The sequence below is a fragment of the Eublepharis macularius genome, chromosome 3 (assembly GCF_028583425.1).
Source record: "Eublepharis macularius isolate TG4126 chromosome 3, MPM_Emac_v1.0, whole genome shotgun sequence".
In the NCBI taxonomy this organism is placed as follows: domain Eukaryota; kingdom Metazoa; phylum Chordata; class Lepidosauria; order Squamata; family Eublepharidae; genus Eublepharis; species Eublepharis macularius.
Window position 1 is genome coordinate 54,755,743 of NC_072792.1, and position 22,489 is coordinate 54,778,231.

At 41.2% G+C, this 22,489-nt stretch overlaps 1 protein-coding gene across 1 annotated transcript in view; it reads right to left on the minus strand.

The window, feature by feature from the left end:
* Nucleotides 1-22,489, minus strand: part of ATP10A (ATPase phospholipid transporting 10A (putative)) — a 140,139-nt gene that overhangs the window by 25,330 nt on the left and 92,320 nt on the right. The window contains 7 exon segments of the mRNA XM_054973034.1: nucleotides 2-241; nucleotides 1,636-1,820; nucleotides 5,483-5,609; nucleotides 5,834-5,937; nucleotides 10,691-11,243; nucleotides 13,828-14,022; nucleotides 18,041-18,258. Of these exon segments, the coding sequence (XP_054829009.1) occupies nucleotides 2-241; nucleotides 1,636-1,820; nucleotides 5,483-5,609; nucleotides 5,834-5,937; nucleotides 10,691-11,243; nucleotides 13,828-14,022; nucleotides 18,041-18,258 (1,622 nt within the window).

Here is a 22,489-nt window from a genome sequence, read left to right on the forward strand (position 1 = left end):
AACGGCAACACAACACAGAACGACATCTCCTGGCTAACAAAAGAAATTTGTCTTCAAGGGCTTTGTCTAAGGCATACGCCAGTGTCCTTCCATCAACCACCAAGCCCAAGTTGGGATTTACTGAAGATGATGGCATGTAGAGAGGTATAAACTTAGCTCTTGTATTCTGAGTAGACTTTTCAACTGAAAATTTAGACTCTATGCAGTGCAAGTGTTGTTCTAGCAATGTAGCACACATTTCCTGCAATAAAAGAAAACAATAAACAGAAAAATAATTTTAAAATACACATCATCAGCATAAATCTAAAACAAGATTATGAGGCAACCTTTGTCTATCTAGGTTATTTTATGGACCTCCATTCCCTTCCAATTCACGTGGTGAATTTCCTCTATGGGCTATATGCACTGAGCTCTCTTCAGAAGAGGCACGTGTGAAATAACCTATACCAAATGCAACCTGCAGATAATTCCCTGACTGGAATAGTGCTTTTCCAGGCTGCCACAGTTATGGAAACCACAGATGATGTTTTAACTCATAGCCTATTTTACAATGGTTTCTCCTCATGAGGGAGTGCCCAATCACAGGTTAGGGTGTTTATGTGGAGAGGGAAGTGTGTGAACCAGCCTAAAACCAGCATACGTTAGTTCTCTCTCTCTCTTTCTCTCTCTCACGCACACACATTCATGAATCACTGTACTGCAGGTACTGGAAACACTCAATGGAAATTTTCTGTGGAAAGGCTGGATCCGGCAAGCTTTTCTAAGAGTGAAAAAGGAAGCAGTGGTCCCCTTTGACAATCCATGTTGGGGAACATGGGGACATACATGTACAAAAGCCATGTGGGTTAGTGTCTCTAGTAAGGAGCAGAATTGAGTAAGCTTGAATGGTAAAACTGGCTGGACCCAACCCATAGGATTGTGTGTATGTGGGGTGATTTCTGCTGATCCCCTCCTCTTGTTGTAGACCTCCAACTCTCCCTCATGCTGTTCATGGGGGCTCCTCATCCCCCAGGAGCAAGATTTCAGGGATTGTTTTGGGTTGCAGCAGGAGGAAGTAGGTGAGAAAGTCCCATTCCACTGACTGAAACTCATTATTTCTGCAGAGATTTACTGCAGGATCCAAACCAACGTATTTCATATTACGACTCATCAGGAGAGCATGTTCAGCCCCCTGCAAGATCAAAACTCCATCTTTTTCTCTGTATTTTTTTTTAAAATGAAGATTAGAAGAATAAGAAAACAGCATTAAAACTTGTCAGAATTACCATAGTCAAGTCAACCTAATGCACAGCTGTAGTGTATGCCAAGACTTTTGAATGTGCAAACCAGGCCTCTACGACTTCTGGCCCAGTAAGCTGAACAGAGACTACCACACACGGTTTACTAAATGCTGGGCAGACTAGCCTGCTCTTTCTCCTGTCATTTCTGCATCTGAGAGGCAGGAAAAAACAGGAGGATTGTTGCAGGTGTACTCCAGGGTATACAAGGCACCCTGGCAATGTGCCTCAGCTTGCCAGGAGGTTGATAGACCTCACTTCAAGACCTTGCAAGCAGCTATACATGGCTGGCATTCCACTTATACCCTGAGGTCCACTGGATGTGCAAGCCTGATGCTACGCAACAGTGTTGTCATACCGGTGAATCAGCATTTAAGGTGATGATTTCCTCATCATGATCCAGTAGCTTGCAAGCATAAGCAATATTAATGGCGGTTTCTTGCTTATCTCCAGTTAGAACCCATATCTGCAGCCCGGCTTTGCGCAAGCTTGCAATGGTTTCTGGGACTCCATCCTGTAAACGATCCTCAATGCCAGTTGCACCTGACCAAACAATCAAAAGAAAAGGGAATTAGAGCTTTAAATAATTATTTGTATTCTACTGGGTTTAAAATCATTATCCCTATACGTAATATTTCGTTTAATGCTAGTTATGTATTGAACAGAAACTTAATATTGATGCATCTTTTTAGTTATTCTGATAACAAACACGGAGCATCCCGGCAAATTAGAGCTGTAGGTTTAAAGGCTAGTATGTAGCTCCACCCTGAACTCAGCACAAATGCTCTAAGCAACTTACTTATAACTATGGTGGTCTGAAAGTCACGGCAACAGTGATGGAGTGACTCAGCACCCAATCACCTCCCTATCCACTCAAGTACCATTCTTCATATTGTACAAGATTTGCAACCTGTGAAATGTGGGTTAGAGGTCTAGAACTGGACTCAGAACTATCATTTGCCCACCCCAGATTTTTATTGTACCTCAAGCAGAGAACAAAAGGCCAAGAGATAGATAGAGGCTTCAAGCACTTTATAGAAACATGAGAGGGGCTTATAGAATATTCTAGTAAAATAAACACAACAGCTCAAGTCAGCCTGCCACTATCAACTTCTGAGTATACCTATAAAGCTTAATTAATGAAAACTTACTTGAACTCAAGTTATCTGAAAATCAATGTGGTGTAATGCGTGGCATGTTGGACTAGGGTGACCTGGGTTCACATTTCCACTGTACTATGAAGCTCATTGGGTGACCTTAAATCTGTCATAGTCTCTCACTCTAAACTACTTCACAGGATCAGTGAACTTTAGTAAGCCTCTCTTCTCAGCCCCAGCATCTCAACCGTGTTGTAGGGATAATAATAACACTGACTTTGTTCACTCTCTGGGTCTCTAATCTGCCTAGAAGAGTGGTATATTATTATTAGATTAAAATTGCAGTGGGAGGGGCTATGTGTGAACTGAAAGGTGAGCTAAGAAATATAAATGAATAACATAAGCTGAACAAACAAGAACAGTGTCTCTTAGCATAAATGCAGACACTGCTTTTACCCACTTAGCCAATTATTACTAGATTTTTAATGACCAGATCTCAAATATGAGGCAATTGTTTGACAGACTAGTTTTGAAGAAATTGCCAACTGAACAGGCAGACAGACTTCCCCACATTGCACAGACTTGTGCGATCAACCATTCTCCCGTCTTCCCATTACTCAATTTAAAAACAATGAGCAGGAATAAGTATCATGGGAACCGGCCACCAGAAACAGTAGCCTTCTGGAGTCTTTTTATTCTTTAGGTTTTTCTTCCAACTTTGCAGCCTGTGACAGTTGGTCTGTCTACATTCTAGTCCTTTCGTTTATAAGCAGGCAGCTCAGGCCTTAATTGGCAAAACAGATGGTGTAGTTTTGACAGGAGTCTGTTTTTATTTATCCAGCTGTGTTCAAGAAAGCTTTAATTCAGAAAGGTTCATATGGACACCCAAAGTCAACAGTGGCACAGATTTTTCTTTTCATTAGTGTGGTCCCAGTTGGCCGGGCCAACACAAAGAAACTGCTTAAGGCAGAATAAATATTTAAGATTTTATTGTACCTCAGGGACTCTAACACCACATGTTACATAACTGTGCTTATCGTTGACAATGTGCTGTATATTTACAAATATTACATATCACAGGCCATTCTCATTTTTTGGAATGCGTGCTTCACATCCAGCTTCCTCAAGCATTTTCACACAAGCTCACACTTATGCGAATGAGCGCTTTCATAGCGTGGAATAACAAACTTGAAATCATCCCTGCCAAAATAGTCTTGGGTGACCTTGACATGGCAGATGAGCCCTAAGAGGGCTTTTGTGCTTACAAAAGTAAATTTCTAAACAAAAACGTAAGAACTGCTTTGCTGGATCAGTCACAAAGTCAACCTAGTCCAGCATTTTGTTCCCTATAAAGGGTAATCTGCAGATACCCAGGAAGTTGAGAGGCCAATTCTAAACTATACCCAAATGCATAAAAAGAAGCCTCTGCCCAACACCAGCTTAAAAAGTTAAACTAGAAAGGATTTTGAGCAGAAAATTTGTTTGGAGGAAGGGAAGAGGACATGCCACCATTTCTCCACGTAATGTTCCGCTCCGTTCTAAATTGCCTTCTGAATGTGGCTTTTCCATCCTTAAATTATTCAAAATGCTGCTGAGAGTGGAAAGGAATTAAGCTCCTTGTGCCTTCTCTGCCCCAAATCCTCTGCTTTCTTTTCGTTTGTTACATTAGCCCCTCAAAAGCTTAAATGTGTGTCAAAACACTGAAACGCTTGGAAGCCAAATTCTACACTCAGTATCTGATCCCATACTTGTTTGGCCCTGAACGTTCGCCTAGCTAGACATGATGGTGTCGACAGGTCTGACCTATGAACACTGCCACCTTTTGAAAAACAATTTAAAAATGCCATGAGGGTCCAATCCTGACTGGGCCTGCACCAAGGTGGGCGGAGGAGCTCTTGTTCAAGTGCTGAAACAGTCACATATACTTCCTGTAGCTGCTTCTGCACTTGAAAAGTCACAGCACGTTTTCTTTTGGGGGGGGGGGTGCCTCAGCCTGCCATGCTTGCAGCATTTTTAATAGCTTTAAAATGGTGGGAGCATCCATGGGTCAGACCTGTGGGTGCCATCACATCCAGCTTAGCCTTAAGATGGCTGCAAGGTTTGCTTTCTTGCAGTAACCTGGCAATTATGCAATTTGAGATATGGTTGGCTGCTGAGGCTAAAGCAGGATGAGCCACATTTTATCACTGATTTTAACTGCTTTAGTTATATACATCAGAAGAGGTCCCAAGAAGACTCACAGAGGAGGGTTCCCCCCCATACCTCTCTTGCTCCATCATTGTTTTCCTTCCTTGCCTCCACTCCCTCTCAGCCTCCGCCCTCACTGCTTGCTATTAACCCCAGTTCTTCCTATCTGCCCTCTGATCCACCTGTACTTCTTCTTGCCTACTGTCTCCAGCTCCTGATTTTTTCCACCACTTTTGAAGTTCTGGCTGTTCACCCTCCCACCCTCATTCCCCCACTTCACTCAACCTGTGCTCTCTCCTGTCATTCGTTCTCCCCCCACCCCCCATGCTTGCTTCTTCCCTCTTCCCCATCCTTGGATGCTATTCTGGGTTTATAAAAAGCTTTTCATGATGTTTGCACTTACAGTTATTATTGTTCTTTTTAAAAGAAATTTTATTTTTGATACTTTTTCCTACAAACACAGGGTTTCCTCCAAGTTTGCAGAATCATATACTCTAGTCCTGTGTGGCCACATTGCGCAGATTCTTTTGACCCACAAGGTGGGGCACTCATGAATTAGATAAACAGTTTAAGCAGCCTGATCCCATAATCATCTGTTGATGCTGAATGCTCATTAAGCTGCCCCCCCTTTTTTTTCAATACAGACTCAAGTGAATGGCAAAGCACACATGCTGAGCACCTGGCCTCCAGCTCTGGTCATCAGTTAAAAAGCTCAGCTCAAGCTTTTGGGGTAGGCTGGGATTGATAATGGAATGTTTGTATGGTTACATTCCAGATTTAGCAGCATTACTGCAGCCATGCCTGCTGATAAATTTGCTTGTAAACAATTCCATAGCTGAATGGTAACCACTGGAAGACTTCTGAAGCCACACACTCAATTGTTACATACACTTCTGTTGGGTATGCATGCTTTGTTGTTACCTAGGAGATGCAGATCAGTCTCTAAGCGAGTTGCTGATTGAAACAGCAGCTCTTCCCGATTATCAATAGAAGATTCTGCTTCAATGTGACTTTTTAACCAGCAAGCATAGTTCTCTTTGCTCAGCACCTGTTGAAAAAGAGAAAAAATACTGGAGGGGAAGTATTCAGGTTAACAGAATAAACATGATTCAGTACAATCAAATGGGTTTCCATGTACCTAGGCTCCTCTGAGTTGAGGCTACAGCCTTTTCATGCTTAAAACAAAAATGAAACAACTCACTCACACCAATGAAAATGAAAAGGACTCCTCAATCCCCCCCTCAAATTTTTAAGAAGGTTGCCTATGCTTACTTTCTTTGCAATGCACAAAGTTCTCAGTCCATCAGAAGCATAAAGATTAAGAAAATTTTGTGTCTTGCTTCGGATTTTCTTTTGATGCTTGTCTCTAGGGTCATCTGGAAGTAAAGAAAGGTAAAACTCTCAAAATGAAAAAAATGCTGGTATTAAAATGAATAATCCCTTTCTTCCCCTCTTATGAAATAAAGCTTTACAAACATTTTTTCTGGCAATGCTAGGATCTCACAGGAAACTCCAAAAAGCTTTCTACAGTAAAAAACTTTGTATATAGCACCTAATTTTCACTTCCTTTTAATTGTACCACAAGTGCCTGTAGAATACCATGTTTTATTTTTACTATTCTCTCATCCTTTCGTATCGAAAAAAATCCCATTCCTACAGATGTGCATGGCCAGGGCTCATTTCGAGGGGGAACGTGCCGGAACGCAGTTCCGGCAGTTCCCCAAAGAGGTCACATGACAGGTGGCCCTGCCCACCTGACTCTCGGCCATTTTGGGCCCGTTTCGGCCTGGATTGGGGCCGAAACAGCCCGGATCGGGCCTCTGACAGGTGGTGGATCACTCTCCTGCTCAGCAGTGGCTTGATCCTGACCATTTTAGGGCTCTTTTTGGCCATTTCCAGCCCCTTTTTGCCATTTTGGGCCCAATTTTGGCCCTGAATAGCCAGGATTGGGTCCAAAAAAGCCAGGATAGGTGATGTCAGGGGTGATGTCATAGGTGATGTCATATGCAAATCAGTTATGCTAATGGCACACCTCCAGCGATATCAAGGGGGTGTGGCATATGCTGATGAGTTATGCTAATGAGTTCCTCCAGCTATTTTTCTACAAAATGACCCCTGTGCATAGCTACAATGTTGCATCCTCTACTTGGAAGTGGAACAAGCCTCTTCTGCTTCGTAAATTGCGATCCTAATTGGTGTAGTTTAGTCTGGAGTGATAAAATGGATAGATCCCCTGGGTGCCACCAAAACCACACAGCTCATTAACCACTTCACTTAGCATAACCAGTAATAATAATTGTTGGTCAACAAGTGATCTCAACTAAGATGAGCAATACCAGACCTTCTAATTCTATAGAATAATCTGTCTTCTTCACTTCCTTCATTCTAAGGCGTTTTGCTTGTGTTGTAGGCTTGGAAGCTTGCTCAGGGACTTTATGGTTTCCTTATTCTCAATATTACTGGCTTGCGGATGCTATTTTTTGGGGGGGGGGATGGCGAATACTGATGGTCCAGCCAGTTGATCCAGTTTATTGTTCTAACTAATCTGACTCCTAGATTCCAAGGTGAATTATGAAAACCTCTATGGCAACACTAATGATAATCTCACACCATAAACTACGACATTGAGCTGCCATAGCATTATATCTCACCCTAAACACTTATTATCCAGAGCAGGAGAAATGTTTTATCATACTTATATCCCACCCTCTGAGCCAACAACGTATTTGGTGGTATTGTGCTTTAGACTGGAGGAAGTTCCTCTAATTAAAGGAGATTCCCTCCATCTTAAATGGAGGAAACTTCACTTTTTGCTTAGTGGACTGGTACTACACAGGCTATCATGTCTAGAGAGTTAGATTAACATTCCACGATACCTTAAGTAAGGCACAGACTTATTATACACACACCAGAAAGCCATGTTTGGTCATAGAGGATTCTGGGCACATGTTACATTTATATGAGGATTAATTAGGAGAGGTACTGCTTCAGACATGGCAGGCATTCCTTGAACTGTGATTTCCTGGTTGCTTTAGCTGCCTACATGGTAAAGTCAACACTTAACATCTAACACTCATGCTTGGGAAGGCTGTATATCATTTTGTCCAACCACAGAATATACACAGCCCTTAAATACAGTGCAATCCTAAGCAGAGTTACTCTAGTCTAAGCCCCTTGATTTCAATGGACCTAGACTGGAATAACTCTGTTTAGGATTCCAATGTTAATCTATTTGATTTAATAAACAAGTATTTATTGTGGCAAAACATTAATGAATCAAAATTAAAATATAAAATATAAATAAACAATAATTAACAATAAATTATGCAAATACCCATATCTCAGCTACTGCTGATTATCATTTATGTAGTTTTGCACTTTACAAATGTTTTACAATCTTTATCGTGTTTATGCCCCTATTAAGATTATAACTATTTTTCTTATTATACAGCTGAGGAATAGGCTAGTAGGTAGATAATTTTTAAGATAACTATAAGTAGTTCTGTTGGCACCTCTGGTCAAACAGACTTTGCGGGTATTTGACCAATACAAAGTCTGCAAAACTTGTTTGCTACTAGAGGTGAAAGTTGGTAAGTATACAGATCATGTGCAGTAATCCCAAAGTAATTATGAAACTGCCTTCAACCCCCCCCCCCCCGGCAACTTTGTTCTATCACCAAAAGCCACAGTATGAACCCATGGCAATAGATGAACTTCACAACTCTAACATCCCAAGTCTTTTTGATCTACTGGGCTGCAGTGGAGCTTTTAGTTTAACTTTGCTTGAAATTTTTTAGCATAAATAGATGGAGAGATGAAAAAAACGGAAGGGAGAAAAGTATGGAGAACAGTGAAAACTATGATCACTGGAAATTCTCCAACTTGATCCAGAGCATGGGCCTTTATCACGTAGCAGAAACAATGTCATTCTGAAATTTAAACATTTATGCTGGACTGTATTTTGCTATGAGGGTAGAAAGGTGTGGCAAAAATCTTGTACATAAATAAATAAAGATCATAAATCTTTTAAAAAAATCTTTACTTTAGTAGGCCATTTTGAGTCTCAACAAATAATGTATAATAAAAACAAGTTAAGTAAGAATAAATAAAAAATAGAAAGTTGCTTGTACAGGAATAGGCAGTACAAGAATACTCAAGTGTACCCCAGACATATTAGATTCTGTTTTGATGTGATGAATGCATGCATGTGCATAACATTAATACAAATCTTAATAAACCTTTGTTAGAGACTGTCTGGTATCATAAATCTTGCTTTAACAGTACCATAGAAAGAAAAGCATGCAGAGCTGCCATTTTTACATTATTGTTATAAGTAGCCTGTTCAGAAAAGGTCAAGCTTATTTTCTGTTGCTAAAATGACAAGCAATTCTTTACTCCGTGGCTCAGTTATGGCTTATGCTGCTGAAAGAGAAAAGAAAAAACCTAACTTGCATATTTCTCTATTTCATTTAATAAACATTGCAGAAGCAGAATCTTTACAAGGTGATTTGCTCCAGTGATTTTCATTAATATTAAAAGTAATTATGAACCAATGTTTATGCTGAAATCAACATTTACTGTAAACTACCAGATTAAGCAGCACAGATTCTCATGGGGCAGTGTCAAAAGAAACAATCAAATTTGCAAGCCAAATACAACTTTCATTTTAGCACTATATTTTATCAATGGGAAACAGTCTATACGACTTAATGATTCAGTCATTTATTTTCAAGTGCTTGACAAAAATCTCTGCAAGTGGGGAAAAAATCTCCTAGACATCAAAAATGATACAGCCAAAAAAATAATCTTTACATCTGACTGATTAAAATAAGCAGTAATTTAAAGTTTCTTCTGGTTCACAGCATGCTCTCATATCTTTGAGATGCTCTACAATTAAAAAAAAATCTGTTCACAGCTAAAATTCTGCTCACCCTTAATTACCTCTTCCTTTAAAGTTTCCACTAAAATCCTCACTTGTAACTCTCTTATTTAACAGAGACGGATCTATATTTAATAAATTCAGTCTTTACAAAGGTTCAAACTAGGTGTCAGAGGTGTGGATTAGGGTGTGAAGTTCAGTATACCCTCTTTTCCTCTAGTTTGTCAATTCTCACCATTTCCCTGGACCCATTTCAATCTGACAGTTTCCAAATCAGGTCACAAGAAAACTGCATATTTTCCTTAAATTGATTTTGGGAATCTCAATGTGAGTTTCAGTACAATCCTCAACAGAGTTACATCTGTCTAATCCCACTTACTTCAATGGATTTACAAGGGTGTGGCTTTGTTTAGGAATGCAATGTTTAGGAACTCCAACGTCCTTGCCATCATAATATGTTAGACAGCCCCATTATGCTTGAATCCACCTTTACAACATGGTTCCAAGCAGGTCAGATCACATGAGAACAGTAAAAACTATTGCCTTGAATTCATCTAAAGCTAGCAATTGAAACCAGGAGACTGCCGTTAACAACCAGTGTCACCCTAAGTAAAGTTTCACTCTTCCAAGTCCATTGACTTCAATAGACTTAGAAGGGAGTAATTCTGCTTAGGATATAACAGTGACACCATATGTAGAGCTTCTCCATTCTAAGTCCATTAAAATAACTGGGCATAGACAAGAGTAACTCTGCCAAGGACTGCACTGTAAATTGCTTTCAAAGGGACGTTTACCATGTATACAAAGAATTATGCTCAAGGAAAAAGTGACTGTCTGGAGTGCCCTAGGGTCATAAAAATGGCCCAAAATGAGGCTAAATGAGTGTGTGCTCAGAGGGGGATTTGCCATGAAAAATCCTCAATGTCTCTAATATTAGAAGGAATATTACTTCTAGTCTAAGAGCATATAAATAAAACAAACTAAATTATCATGCTGGAAGAAGATACCCTACAAAAAATATTGGGTACTTAGAAAAACTCACAGAACTGATTTGTTTTGTTTAGATTTATCTAGATAAAAAGGGTGAAAGACTTGCTGCTTCTCAAGAGACCATAAAAATGGAAGATACTATGAACATACTTCCTTAAAATTTACAGCACTGTGCAGATCCATCTAGACTGTGGCAAGGGAAGTCAACCTTAAGCTGTTATACATTTCATTGCAGGAAATAAATCAAGAAAGAATTATACCTGATGAACAGGGCAGAAGAAGATCCATAATAACTGAGTCCGCACCTTTAGTATAAACATTTATTTCATCTGTAAGAGGATGCCTAACGACCACAGACATTCTCTTCCGGATGGAGTCAAAGCCCAGAATGTGTAAGAGTTCAAAGGTTAATCTCCCCAGGTGAGGTAGCTCTATGGATACCTGGTCAGTAAGCCTGCCAACCAAAGCACAGTCGTATGCTCTAGCTGCATAGACAAGGGCGGCTTCGTCAGGACTCTCTGCCTCGTAACGCAGCTCCCCCTCTCCAGACTCTTTCCATTTAGCCTGCTGGGAGGTACAGCCATTGTTACTCATCTGACAAGAGTTTGCTAGCTTTTCTTCCAGTTTTAGTAAAGTACTCTCCGCAGATGCTGATGAAATAATGCTAGAACCAGCTCGATGCACTGATTTGCTGGTAGCCAGACTTGATGAGCTGCTGTTGTTAGAACCGGAGGTCAGGCGACTGGGCGTGAGCCTCCTAATGAAGTCCTCTATGGTCTTCACTGGAGATTTCAGCTCGTATCTGATTCTAACCTTGAGAAACAAAGACCAGCAACCATGAAAAGAGAGATGTGAGAAGTGTGGTACACATATATCTAACAACACAAACCAACAGAAGATATATTTGCTATAATTCTGAGGGGTCTGAACATAAACAAAGAATTTTTCAAGGGTAACATCTCAACACAAGGATTTGAACATATGGTATTCCCTAAAAAGTCATCAACATTTTCAAAGATTAAGGTACCATTGGGAAAGGAATGAGGGGCAACCTGTATATTAAAACTGTCTCAGAGCCTCTGGACTAAAGGGTAGGACCCAAAGTTTTAAGTGGATAAGTAAATAAATAACCAATTAACAATAATCTCGATATTCCTTCCCTTTCTCCTGCTCACTTACTGGGAAATGGAAGAAAAGTCATTTTGTGACTATACCAGTGGGCACACAGTCTCAAAGTTTGTCATTTTTTAAAAAGTGATTCTATCCTGCCTTTCTAAGAACATACTTCCCCCCTATAACATCTGTGGTGGTGAAGAGTGATATCAAGTCACAGCTGACTTATGACAACTCCTGCTGGGGTTTCCAAGGTAAGACACTAACATAGGGGGTTTGCCATTGTCTGCCTATGCACAGAAACCCTTTGTCTTGCCTGGAGGTCTCCCATCCAATTACTAACCAAGGCCAATCATGCTTAACTCCCAAGTTCTGATGAGCCAGCCTAAGCTGGGGTAACCATAAAAAAAAAATCACATTACAAATCTATACAGATTACATTTTTAAATAAAGCTGTCTAGTTTTGAATAAAGACAAAGGTTTCCTTACTCAGTACAGATATTAAATTAGGTTATTGATCCTGTTTTTGCCAGTTTCTACTGCTGCCAGTGAATTTTAATCTTTTATGGATTTGGACTTTGTACAGAACTGTCACAATATGGACCTCATGTAGCATCTCACTGCCTTTTGGGGGCTATTTATACTCCTCCTCCATTTATCTAGGGAGAGCCAGTTTGGTGTAGTGGTTAAGAGCGTGGGACTCTAATCAGGAGAACTGGGTTTGATTCTCCTCCACTTGAAGACAGCTGGGTTACAGCTTCTAGGAGCTCTCTCAGCCCCACCCACCTCACAGGGTGTTTTGTTGTGGGGATAATAATGGCATACTTTGTAAATTGCTTTGAGTGGGTGGTAAGTTGTCCTGAAGGGTGGTATATAAATTGAATGTTGTTGTTGTTGTTATTATTATTATTATCTGCCAACATACACAGACAAGCTCATGGTAGATGGACCACACCTTGGCAAAGAGCCACAGCTTAATGATAGACTGCATGGTTTGCATGCAGACAGTCCCAGGTTCTATCCCTGACATCTCCAGGAAAAAGGATCTTAAGCAGCTGGATAGGCCTGATTCAGACACTGGTGAGCTCTTGCCAGTCAGAGGAGCCAATAGGAGCTAGATGAACCAACGGGGAGAAATGGAACAGGGAAACTTGATATGCATCTGATGAACACTGGATTAACAGCACAATCTTATGCAGTCTCAGTCCATTCTCAACATAGCCTAGGCACTGCTGGCCTACAATGGACTTACAATAAATCGTTTCAGTGGCCACAATGACCTTATTTGGTTGACTGTAACATATTAACACAGCCATTCCACTGGAGTAAATCTACTATATCTCAGTTTCTAAAGATAATCCTAAAAGCCTATTCAAAAACAAGCAAAGGTTCCACATTTATTCCACACAAAAACAAGGTTCAAAAATAACACTGAGGGGGGAAGTTACTGGAATGCTCAGGCGTGTTTGGGGTGAGTGGGTAATGAAGAACTGATTTAATGTTAAACTTGAACATTCTGGCCCCCATGGCAAATTACCGCCACCTCCTCACAGCAAATGCTAAATTTCAAGCCTTCTCTTCTGTGGTAAAACTTTCATGGAAAATTTCACCCATCCACACCCATGAAGAGGGCCTAGCCAGTGACTGTTTGAGTTGGCCTTCAGCCATGTGACCATTTTCTCCTCGGGCAACCCACTGAGTTCCATCACCTCTTTTCCCAGAAAAAAAGCCCTGATGTGCGTGTTTCAGGTGGGTGGGTCATGGAGAACGAAGGTCTGATTTAATGTTAATGTGATTACAGGGTTGGAGTTCAGCTTCATTATTTCTTCACATCTGTCTCTTTTCATCCTCTTCACTCCAGTTGACTCTATTAAGCCTTTAGGGATAAAACCTACTGGTATTTATAATAATTGCCATCCATAAGGCATTACATATCTAAATAAGTGTATCACATTTCTTTCCATGTAAAATCATCATCATCTGAGAAGGGATCACGAAATGTGAACGCCAGTAAGACTTTCGGGGCCCTAAACAAAACATATTTGTAATGAAATGTAATGAGACTAATGCTGCAATCTAATGTATACTTGTTTGGCAATAAGTCCTATTATTCAGTAAGACATTCCCCAAGTATACATGGACATGAACAGGTGATATGGCTGTGCCCTGTGTAAGTCCCATGGAACTCTCTGGGGCTTACCTATGAGTAATGGCGCATAGGATGAGACTGAAAAACTAATCCTGAAGAAAATATGACTTACTTTATATGGCCCTTCTGACCTACCTTTTGTCGCGGCTGATTCGGAGACGTAACTACCACTGTATTGCAAATAGTCAAAGCTACGAAAAAGTCAAAGATGTCTGAAAATTCAGGGGAAAGCTGGGATAATGGATGGTCATGGCTTCTCATGATCTCTAGGTAGTTTGCACATTCATTTACTTTTGCTAGCAAATTGGGATCAGGAGTGACATCTTTTTCCTAGAATAAAAAGGCCAAGTGAATTATTTTCAGGTCTGTGTACATCTATGCTACTTTTCAAATTTTCCAGCTTGTTCTGCAGATGTGCTCTATCAAGCATATCTTTGATAATCCCATCTGGGTCTCTGAACCAACCTGTTTCCCCTCACTCCAAAGAACATTATGATCCAGGCCCTGTGCTTACAAACAACATTTTTCAGAGCTCAATAGGGGTAGGATTATCTTCCCTGGGTTGGCAAACACTTCTGAGGAGGGTAGTGGCATGCTTCATGAGATGGTTAATGCTGAAGACAAAGAGCAACATGAAAGCAACAATTTTTAACCATGTGCCTGCCAGTCACGTTAACAAAGGTACTCTGCTTCATACATTGACATTACGTAGGGTACCATGTTTTTGCTTCTCCAGTACAAACTGTAATGACAATCAGTTCTAGTGCAATTATATTCCAGACTTTCAAAACAAGTGGCTCATCACAGAACACAACTGCTCCTCTGCTGCACTGAGTCACACTACTGGCAGGGGATTGCAAAGCTGAGAATCCATCCATGTGCCATGCCATGCTCCCTTTACCTGCTCTCTTCCTTTTTTATCTTTTGAAAAAAACATGTTTTAATAACGGCATGGCGTGAAGAAGTTTGGGGGATATTAAACAGTGGAATGTTCTTTTTAAAACTGGCATTATTAAACAGACACTTGTAAAAATTTAAAATTAAAAAACTCCACACATGGAAAGTTTACATGTCAAAGAGAAGGTTGTCTACTGCATGACGTTCCTGTTTTTCATGATCTCTGAGTTTTTCTACTGAATGGGGTGGGTAGCTTGTTGTATTTAATCATGCCATTTTTCTCTAGCAGTCTGAAGTGGTACAGTCCAGAAACAAATGTAATTCTTGATGTGCTTGTTTATATATCTATTTTTCTAGTCTGCCTTTTTCCTTGCAGCCAAGGGGGACCCAAAGCATGCAACAAAATAAAAACTAAGAAGGGCCAGAAGAGCAAAGCTGATTATGAGCTCATAAACAGAGAAGGAGCTCTATAAATATCTGAAACTTCAGTTAAACATACTACTCCAGGATAAACATCCAATTTCTGTGCCTAGCAGTTTAAACGTCATGTATAACTATTTAAATCTGGAACCATGGTGGTTAAAAAAACATTTTAGGAGGCTAAAAGATTTGTGGTTCTGGGAATTGTCCAACTTCACTTATAAATGACAAGTCGCTTTCCAGATTGGAGCTTTAAAGCATGGGAGCATCAAGTAAGAAAGGAGATGCGTAAGAAAACTGACATGTGCGCTTGGCAAGTGAAACTAGGAAACAAATCTTAAACATATTTGTTTAAGATCCACTAATCTAGAGCAGCCAATCCAGGAACCATGTCTCCTCAGTGGAAAAATAATCTTGTCCTTCCTATGGTATTCAACACCCAGTCTCAGTGAACGGTGCTCATGTATTGTGCCAGTATTGCCAAAAACATCATCAGCACCGCTGAGGCACTTACACATTCCACTCCTATATTTCAAATTCTACGATGGAAACCGTGTGTGCATGTACATGTGTGTCAGTGCCTGGATGCAAAACCTCTTGGAAACGCCTATGTATGCTGCCTCAAATTCCACAAGGAATGAAAGGTGGGATATTTATTTCATTTACCTCATTTATAACATACTTTTCTCCCCCATGAAAGCCCAAAGTGGCTTACAGCTTTCTCCTCTCTTCCATTTTATCCTCACAACCCTGTGAGGTAGGTTAGATTGTGAGTATGTGACTACTAGTCCAAGGTCACAAAGCAAGCTTCTGTGGCAGAGTGGGGATTTGACACTCTAACCACTATACAACATTATCTTTAACACTTACTCTGATCCTGTCTGAAAGGGAAAAAGTAACATAAAAAAGTTCCAATAAATATAATAAAGTATGGTAGAGTGGGTTAGCCTCACTTGTTCCATGGCCCAAATCCAAATCTGTATTATAGCTTAGACATTGTTCCAGCAAAGCCTAAGACTGAACTGAGGCCTTAAATACTCCTGTAAGGTGGTGGAGATGCATGCCCCACCCTTCCAGCAGCAGGCTACTAGTTCTTAAAAGGAGCTGGGCCTGGCTGCTCCAGTGATTACTCTGTCAGGGTTTAGGTGGCTCTTAGTTTTATGAGGTTTCAAAGGACAGTTGGAGACAAACCTCACATGCAGGATGGGGCTCTGGAGTGGAAAATTCAGGGCTCAAGTCTGTGTTAGGGCTGTATCTATGGCTGCCAAGCCTCCAGTGGGGATAGGGATCCCCTGTGCCTAGGTTTTGTTGCCCTCTGGTGCTGGAAGGGGCAGTGGAAGAAAAAAAATCTTACTATAGAGTTCTGGCAATTCCTAGAGCTACCTTGAAATAACAAAGAATAGTTCTAGGAAATGCTCTCTGATAAAGCCTGTTCTACCTTTGGGTAGCTCTTGAAATTGCCAGAACTCTATGATAAGAACTGTCTGTAAGTACACAAGGCCTTATTTTTCATTTTAATTTTTCTCCTGGGATGCTTCCCCACCCCCACAACCCTCCCACTAGTTGCCAGGCAGTGCCAAACAGTGTCTAGCAACCCTAACTGTATCCCAAGTGAGAGCGCTGATTTAGACCCTTGGGGCTCCTCTTGCACTGGAGGAAACTCAACTGTCTCCTTCTGTGTGGGTGTTAGATGCTCAGCTCCCTCATTGTCTGAATTTTTGCTTGACAAGGAGGAATCTGTACTCTGGTCCAAGCCACATAGGGCTGCCAGTCCTCCCTGGTGGAGACAGGGGATCCCCTGCTCCAAGCCTGTGCCCCTGCCGTCACTCACCTGGCCAGTGAGGAGAAAAGGCTTGGGAAACAGGTCTGGGAAGCAAAAAACCTCCCAGGCCAGCATGCAGAGGGCGTGCTCCCACTGAGCGTGATGATGTCACTTCTGGACATGATGTCATTACACCCACCTGGGAGTGCATGTGCACAAAGCATGTATGAGAGAAGACAGCTTCCCCACCCCTCATGTTGGGAGGGTAAGTGGGGGGGCTGGCAACCCTTAATGCCACAGAAGAGTCTTGAGGTGCCCTCTCTTGTTAATTCTGCACCCCCACTGAAACTGTGCCAGAGAGAGGAGCATGGGCAGCTTTGTACAAATGCATTGTGACTAAATAGTGATTACCCTCAAAATTCAGATTAGGTAACCCCTGGCTGGGAAAAAGAAATTTCTTCAGCAAAGTAAAACTGACAGTGCACATACATGGTGACTAAGAGAAGCAATGCATATGGAAATAAAGTATTAAAGACACTAACTCTTGGACACATGAACACTGTCCAAAAATAGGCGTGCACTGCTTGTAACCCACCAAATGTATCTCATGGTGTTGTGGCTAGCCAGTTGCAACATAACCTTCTGTTTCTTAAGTTCTAAGAAGTCAACAAAAACAGGATGATTATTCAGCAATGGCCCATGGTAAAGGTGCCAGGTTCAATCCTGGGAATCTCCAGTTAAGGGATCTCAGCTAAAATGGTGCTTTTTCTGCCTGGGATTCTGGAGACTTGCCATTGGACAGACTAGACAGCAGATGGCCCAACTATCTGACTCCATATAAGGCACGTTCTCACAGGAACTTGTGGTGTGTTGCAATACATGGGTTGTGGGTGATATTTTCCTTGAAAAGTGGTATAGGCCTAGCCTGGAACTAGGCACAGAACATGGTACATTCCTGATTCATCTTGCTGTGAAAATAATGGTTTGGTGGAAAGTAGATTCAGGACAGACAAAAGAAAATACTTCTTCCTTCATTTTAAGGGGAATAGACAGAACACGGAAGGGAAGCCCATGAATGGCCATTAGCCAAGATGAATAAAAAGAACCTTCATATCCCAAGGCAGGATCAGTGCTAGGAAGCAACATCAGGAGAAAGGCTGGGCCTCTATGTCCTGTTTGGAGGCCCTCCAGAACTAGTTGGCTGTTGTATGAAAGGTTTCTGGACTAAATGAACCACTGGTGTAAATATGCAGAATTTCAGCCACTTACCATTGGGCTACTGAAAGCAGTGTGTTTGGAGAGAATGCTTGCTCTTTTGGCTTCCACTCTGCTTCCTGTACGCCTGTGCGATTTTGTGCTCTGGTTCCTGTGGACAACTTTAATGCTCTGATGACTGCTAATGCTGCCCCGCTGAGATAACATTCCTCCTTTAGGTGCAGTTTCTTCATCCTCAGAATCAGCTTCCTGATACATGGCTAGGCGTCTTGCTAAAGGAGGGAAGAAAGGAAGAAAAAGAAAGAAGGGAAGAAGGAAGAAAGAACAATGTGATGTTGAAGGAGAAGAGAAAGGAAAAAATGCTGTGGTTAACAATTGATCAACTAAGCTCCAACTAGAATTTTATTTATGTTCCCCCAAAGGGGGATAGCTCTCAAAGTATCACCAAATATCATAAAAACAAAGTAATCAATAATAAATCAATCTTCTAAAAACAATCAATATTGTTAAAAAATAGGCAGAAATACTGTACCGAACCCAGCAATAAAAAGGGTGGACACCAGTTTAACAAAAGCATTCTTAAATGAGACTGCCTTATATGCTTTCCTACAGGTCAGAGAGGAAGACAGGCTCCTACTCTCCACTGAAAGACCATTCCGAAAGCTGGGGCTATTACTAAACAAGCCAATGAAGAGTAACACAGTTTGATTCTCAAAGCACTGCACAGTAAGTCACTTGGAGAACATAGCACAAATGATTTAGGATCTTTTGATGTCCTATAATTGAAATGGCCTGAAGAGCTAAATCCTTGTAATTCTATATTCAATTGTTATCCTTGCCTGATTAGTATTTCAATTACTTACTTTACTGTCAACCCACTGACAGAAAAGGAAATGTTGTGGATTAAATTGTTTGATAATCACATTTTATGGGCTTTTAGGTAAGTACCACTCATTCTGTATTTCATTAGCCTAGGCAGCTAATGCACAGAACACTTTAAAATGCACAGAGCCTGCACCAGCAAAGAGCTTTAAGGATCAGAGATATAGTTTCAAATTGGGAGCCAAATTGCATTCATTTCATTACTTCAGTGGAAAATAATGATCAAAGTTGGACTCAAAGTAGTTAAGGCATTAGAATGGCTGAGTATAGGAACTATTCTTCTCCTTATTTGGCCCTTTAGAGCCAAATAGAAAAGATTTCCCCTCCCCCAGAACCAAGAAAAGCTTAATGTGTCATAGGTCAGAGCAGAACCACAAGTGACAAAAGGCACAGATTGGACACTTGTCTGCTTCCCTCAAGTTTTGATGGGAACTGTAGGCATCCTGGTCTCGCAGCTTCGCTCTCTGACTGCTGTCCAATGGACTTTTCAACTGTCACTTGTCCAACATTCTGCCAAGCTGCCTACATTTCCCATCAAAACTTGAGGGAAGCAGACAAGTGTCCAATCTGTGCCTTTTGTCACTTGTGGTTCTGCTCTCAGTAACAGAGCATATGATGTGCATGCTATAAGGCGCTGGGAATGTTCCCCACAACCACTGCTGTTTCTTGCGCCTTCTCACCTGTGCCACCAACCACATTACTGTTACAACCTGAACTAGTGTTCTTCAAAGATTTCAACTGGGCTGCAAGGCAAGCCATCTTAGTACTGTCAGCTCACTCCAGGCTTAACAACCAACCAACTGACCCCAGTTTTTCAAGCAGAGCAGGCTGCACCAAGCTCTATAAAACACTGGCTGCAGCGAAGATTCTGTCTGGCTAAATGCTTCTACCTTTCCTGTTGTCTTCACAGCTTTAAATATGGCCTGTTTAGGGACTTCATTGCATTCCTTTATCCCCTTTGAACTTGGACTGCTGCAAATAGATTTTGATTCATGCTCCCCCCTGCTCCCTGCCCGACTATGTTATTCATCTCTGGCTCCATGGGACTCACAGCCAGCTGAAATCCCTGTCGGATTCAAATACATGTAGAAAGCCCTTGGCATCTCCAACCAAAGGGATTTGAAATAGTAAGGCTTGGAAATACTCTGGAAAGCAGCTGCCAGTAAGTACCTTCATGGATCAATGGCTTTGTTCTAAGTGAACAAAGAAGAATATATGGAGCAGCTCCTCATACCCAGCACAGAAAAATTCTGTACCAATACTGCACCTTGAGTCACCTAGACAGTTCTGCCTGTGCTGATCCAACTTTTGCTCCTTATTGCCACTGAAAGACTTCTGAGTCCAACAGGGCTTCAATTCAAGATATGCCTGATTTGCAGGAAAATAAGTCCCTGGGTCAGTACTCAGGTCTGCAAAGGTTGCCTGATGACCTGAAAGAGAGGCCAGAACTTAGTGGCAAACACTTTGCATCCAGAAGGTCCCAAGTTCAAGCTGAGTGATCTTGGGTCAGTCACAGCTCTTCCAGAGCTCTCAGCCCCACCTACCTCACAGGGTGATTGTTGTGGGGATAATAATGACATACTTTGTAAACCATTCTGAATGGGCATCATGGGGCTAGTCTGGATCAAAGGTCTGATCCGAGGAAGCTCAAAATGTTAGGTAGGTGTTGAGCTTGAAGCCCCAGCCTTGGCCCAAGAAGACCAGACACAGCAACCAAAGAAGGGGGGTTAGACTAGATGACCCTAGGTGTCCCTTCCAGCTCTCTGATTCTAAGGCTGTTTTCATCCAGAGACCAGGGCAGGCCAGATTATGCTCTGTAACAGGTTCAGGGAAAGGCTTGTGCTTCGTATCTTGGAAATCAGCACTTGTTGATTAGATTCTCAAACTGCCCAAGAGGCAGGTCTTCCCTTCAAATCCCATGCAAATGTACCTTAATATTGCCTGCGTTTTTCACATTTGTTTTTATATTTCACCTACTGAAGAATGAACAATTTGATTATTACAACATAACACAGATGAGTCTTAATTGAACATCAGCTTTTAATGACTAATATAAAGAAAATAATTAGTTATTTAATTCAGTACATGACTTCCTTCATTTTCTGGCTCAATGTGACAAGGCTATTATATTCTGAAATAGCTCATAAAATCCACTGGAGCCCATTAGAAATTTCCCTCTGCAGTGCACCTCTCCCTAAAGCTAGCTATATTATCTGCTGCTTGGTCTGGGGGAAAAAGAATGCCGCAAAGATTAACTCCCCCCACCCTTGACAACAACACACAGTGAAAGGCTGGAGACTTTGTCAAGTATTTTGTACACACGACATTTAATGGAAATTAGCAGGTCAGGGAACAATAAATACCAAACTGCAAATAGCTGTGAATAATTATGTGCAAAAACCACACTACACAAAGGTTCTTAGGAAAAACTCATTAGGGACTAAAATAGCTTAAGTCTGTTAGCTATCTATTTATAGACTATAAAACCAAGTGGACAGAGGATTAAAAGAATTTTCAGAACCATACATTAGAAAAATCACTACTTGAAGAAACTATGTAACTGTAAAGCTTCCAGATAACATTTCAGCTTAGTGTAGGGAGGAGTGTCTCTTATCACACCAAAGGCTTATAATTTGAAATCTATTACAGGGTAAATGACAGCAGCCAGTTTGTATTGCTTCTGTAAGTGTAAAAACATCTCTATAGGGTTTCCAGGAACATGATGGATGCCAAACAAGAGCTAGGGGACACGTCGTGCTGCAGGTGAGTGAGTCATTGATAGCGCAGTGGCCGCTGTTAGGTATTGTAATTGTGTTACCAGAATAGATGGAGCCAGAGCAAAGCTTGGTTTCTGATTCACGGCTCTGGTAGGATTCTCACAATGTTAGATATGGTGCTACTGTAAATCATTCACCTCCTGCATTTTCTTGTCTGGACAGGAACATTTGGGAGGTAAACTATTATAATAATGCAATATCCCAAGATGTGTGGATCCAGTCTGTTTCAGATGGGAGGGAAAAATCTATAAGCTGAGAAAGATCTTTCACCAGGACCTGCTTAAAAGAATAATAATTTTGCAGGATTGATTGTGGGTTGCTTAAAAACAATGAACGAATCATAAATAAGAAGCATGACAGCATGACAGAAGCATGCAGTAGGTGTTCTCCACAGATGGCACTTTAATTAATTAGTTTATACTCTACCTTTCTCCCCACTAGAACCCTTCTACTATTCTCCTTCCCTCCATTTTAGCCTCTCAACAACCCTGAGTAATAAGTTAGGCTGAGACTGTGTGACTGACCAAGGCCACCCAGTAAGCTTCCATTGGAACATGGAGATTTGAACCCAGATCATCCCTATCCTAGGCTGACACTCTAACTACTACACAACACTGGCTATTTGAGTTCTAGCTGCAATTATATGTTACCTGATGTGTAGCTATCTTCCCTGCCATAACAAGCAATATATATGAGGGCAACACAGTGAAAAAATAGTATAAAGTGTTATTGAAAAAGTAACAATGTATAGTCAATTAAAGTGCAACATGCTACAGTACCATAGTAATACAATCAGAACAGGCAGTGGCGACCAATACAACCAACCAAGGTAATGGAGTACAAG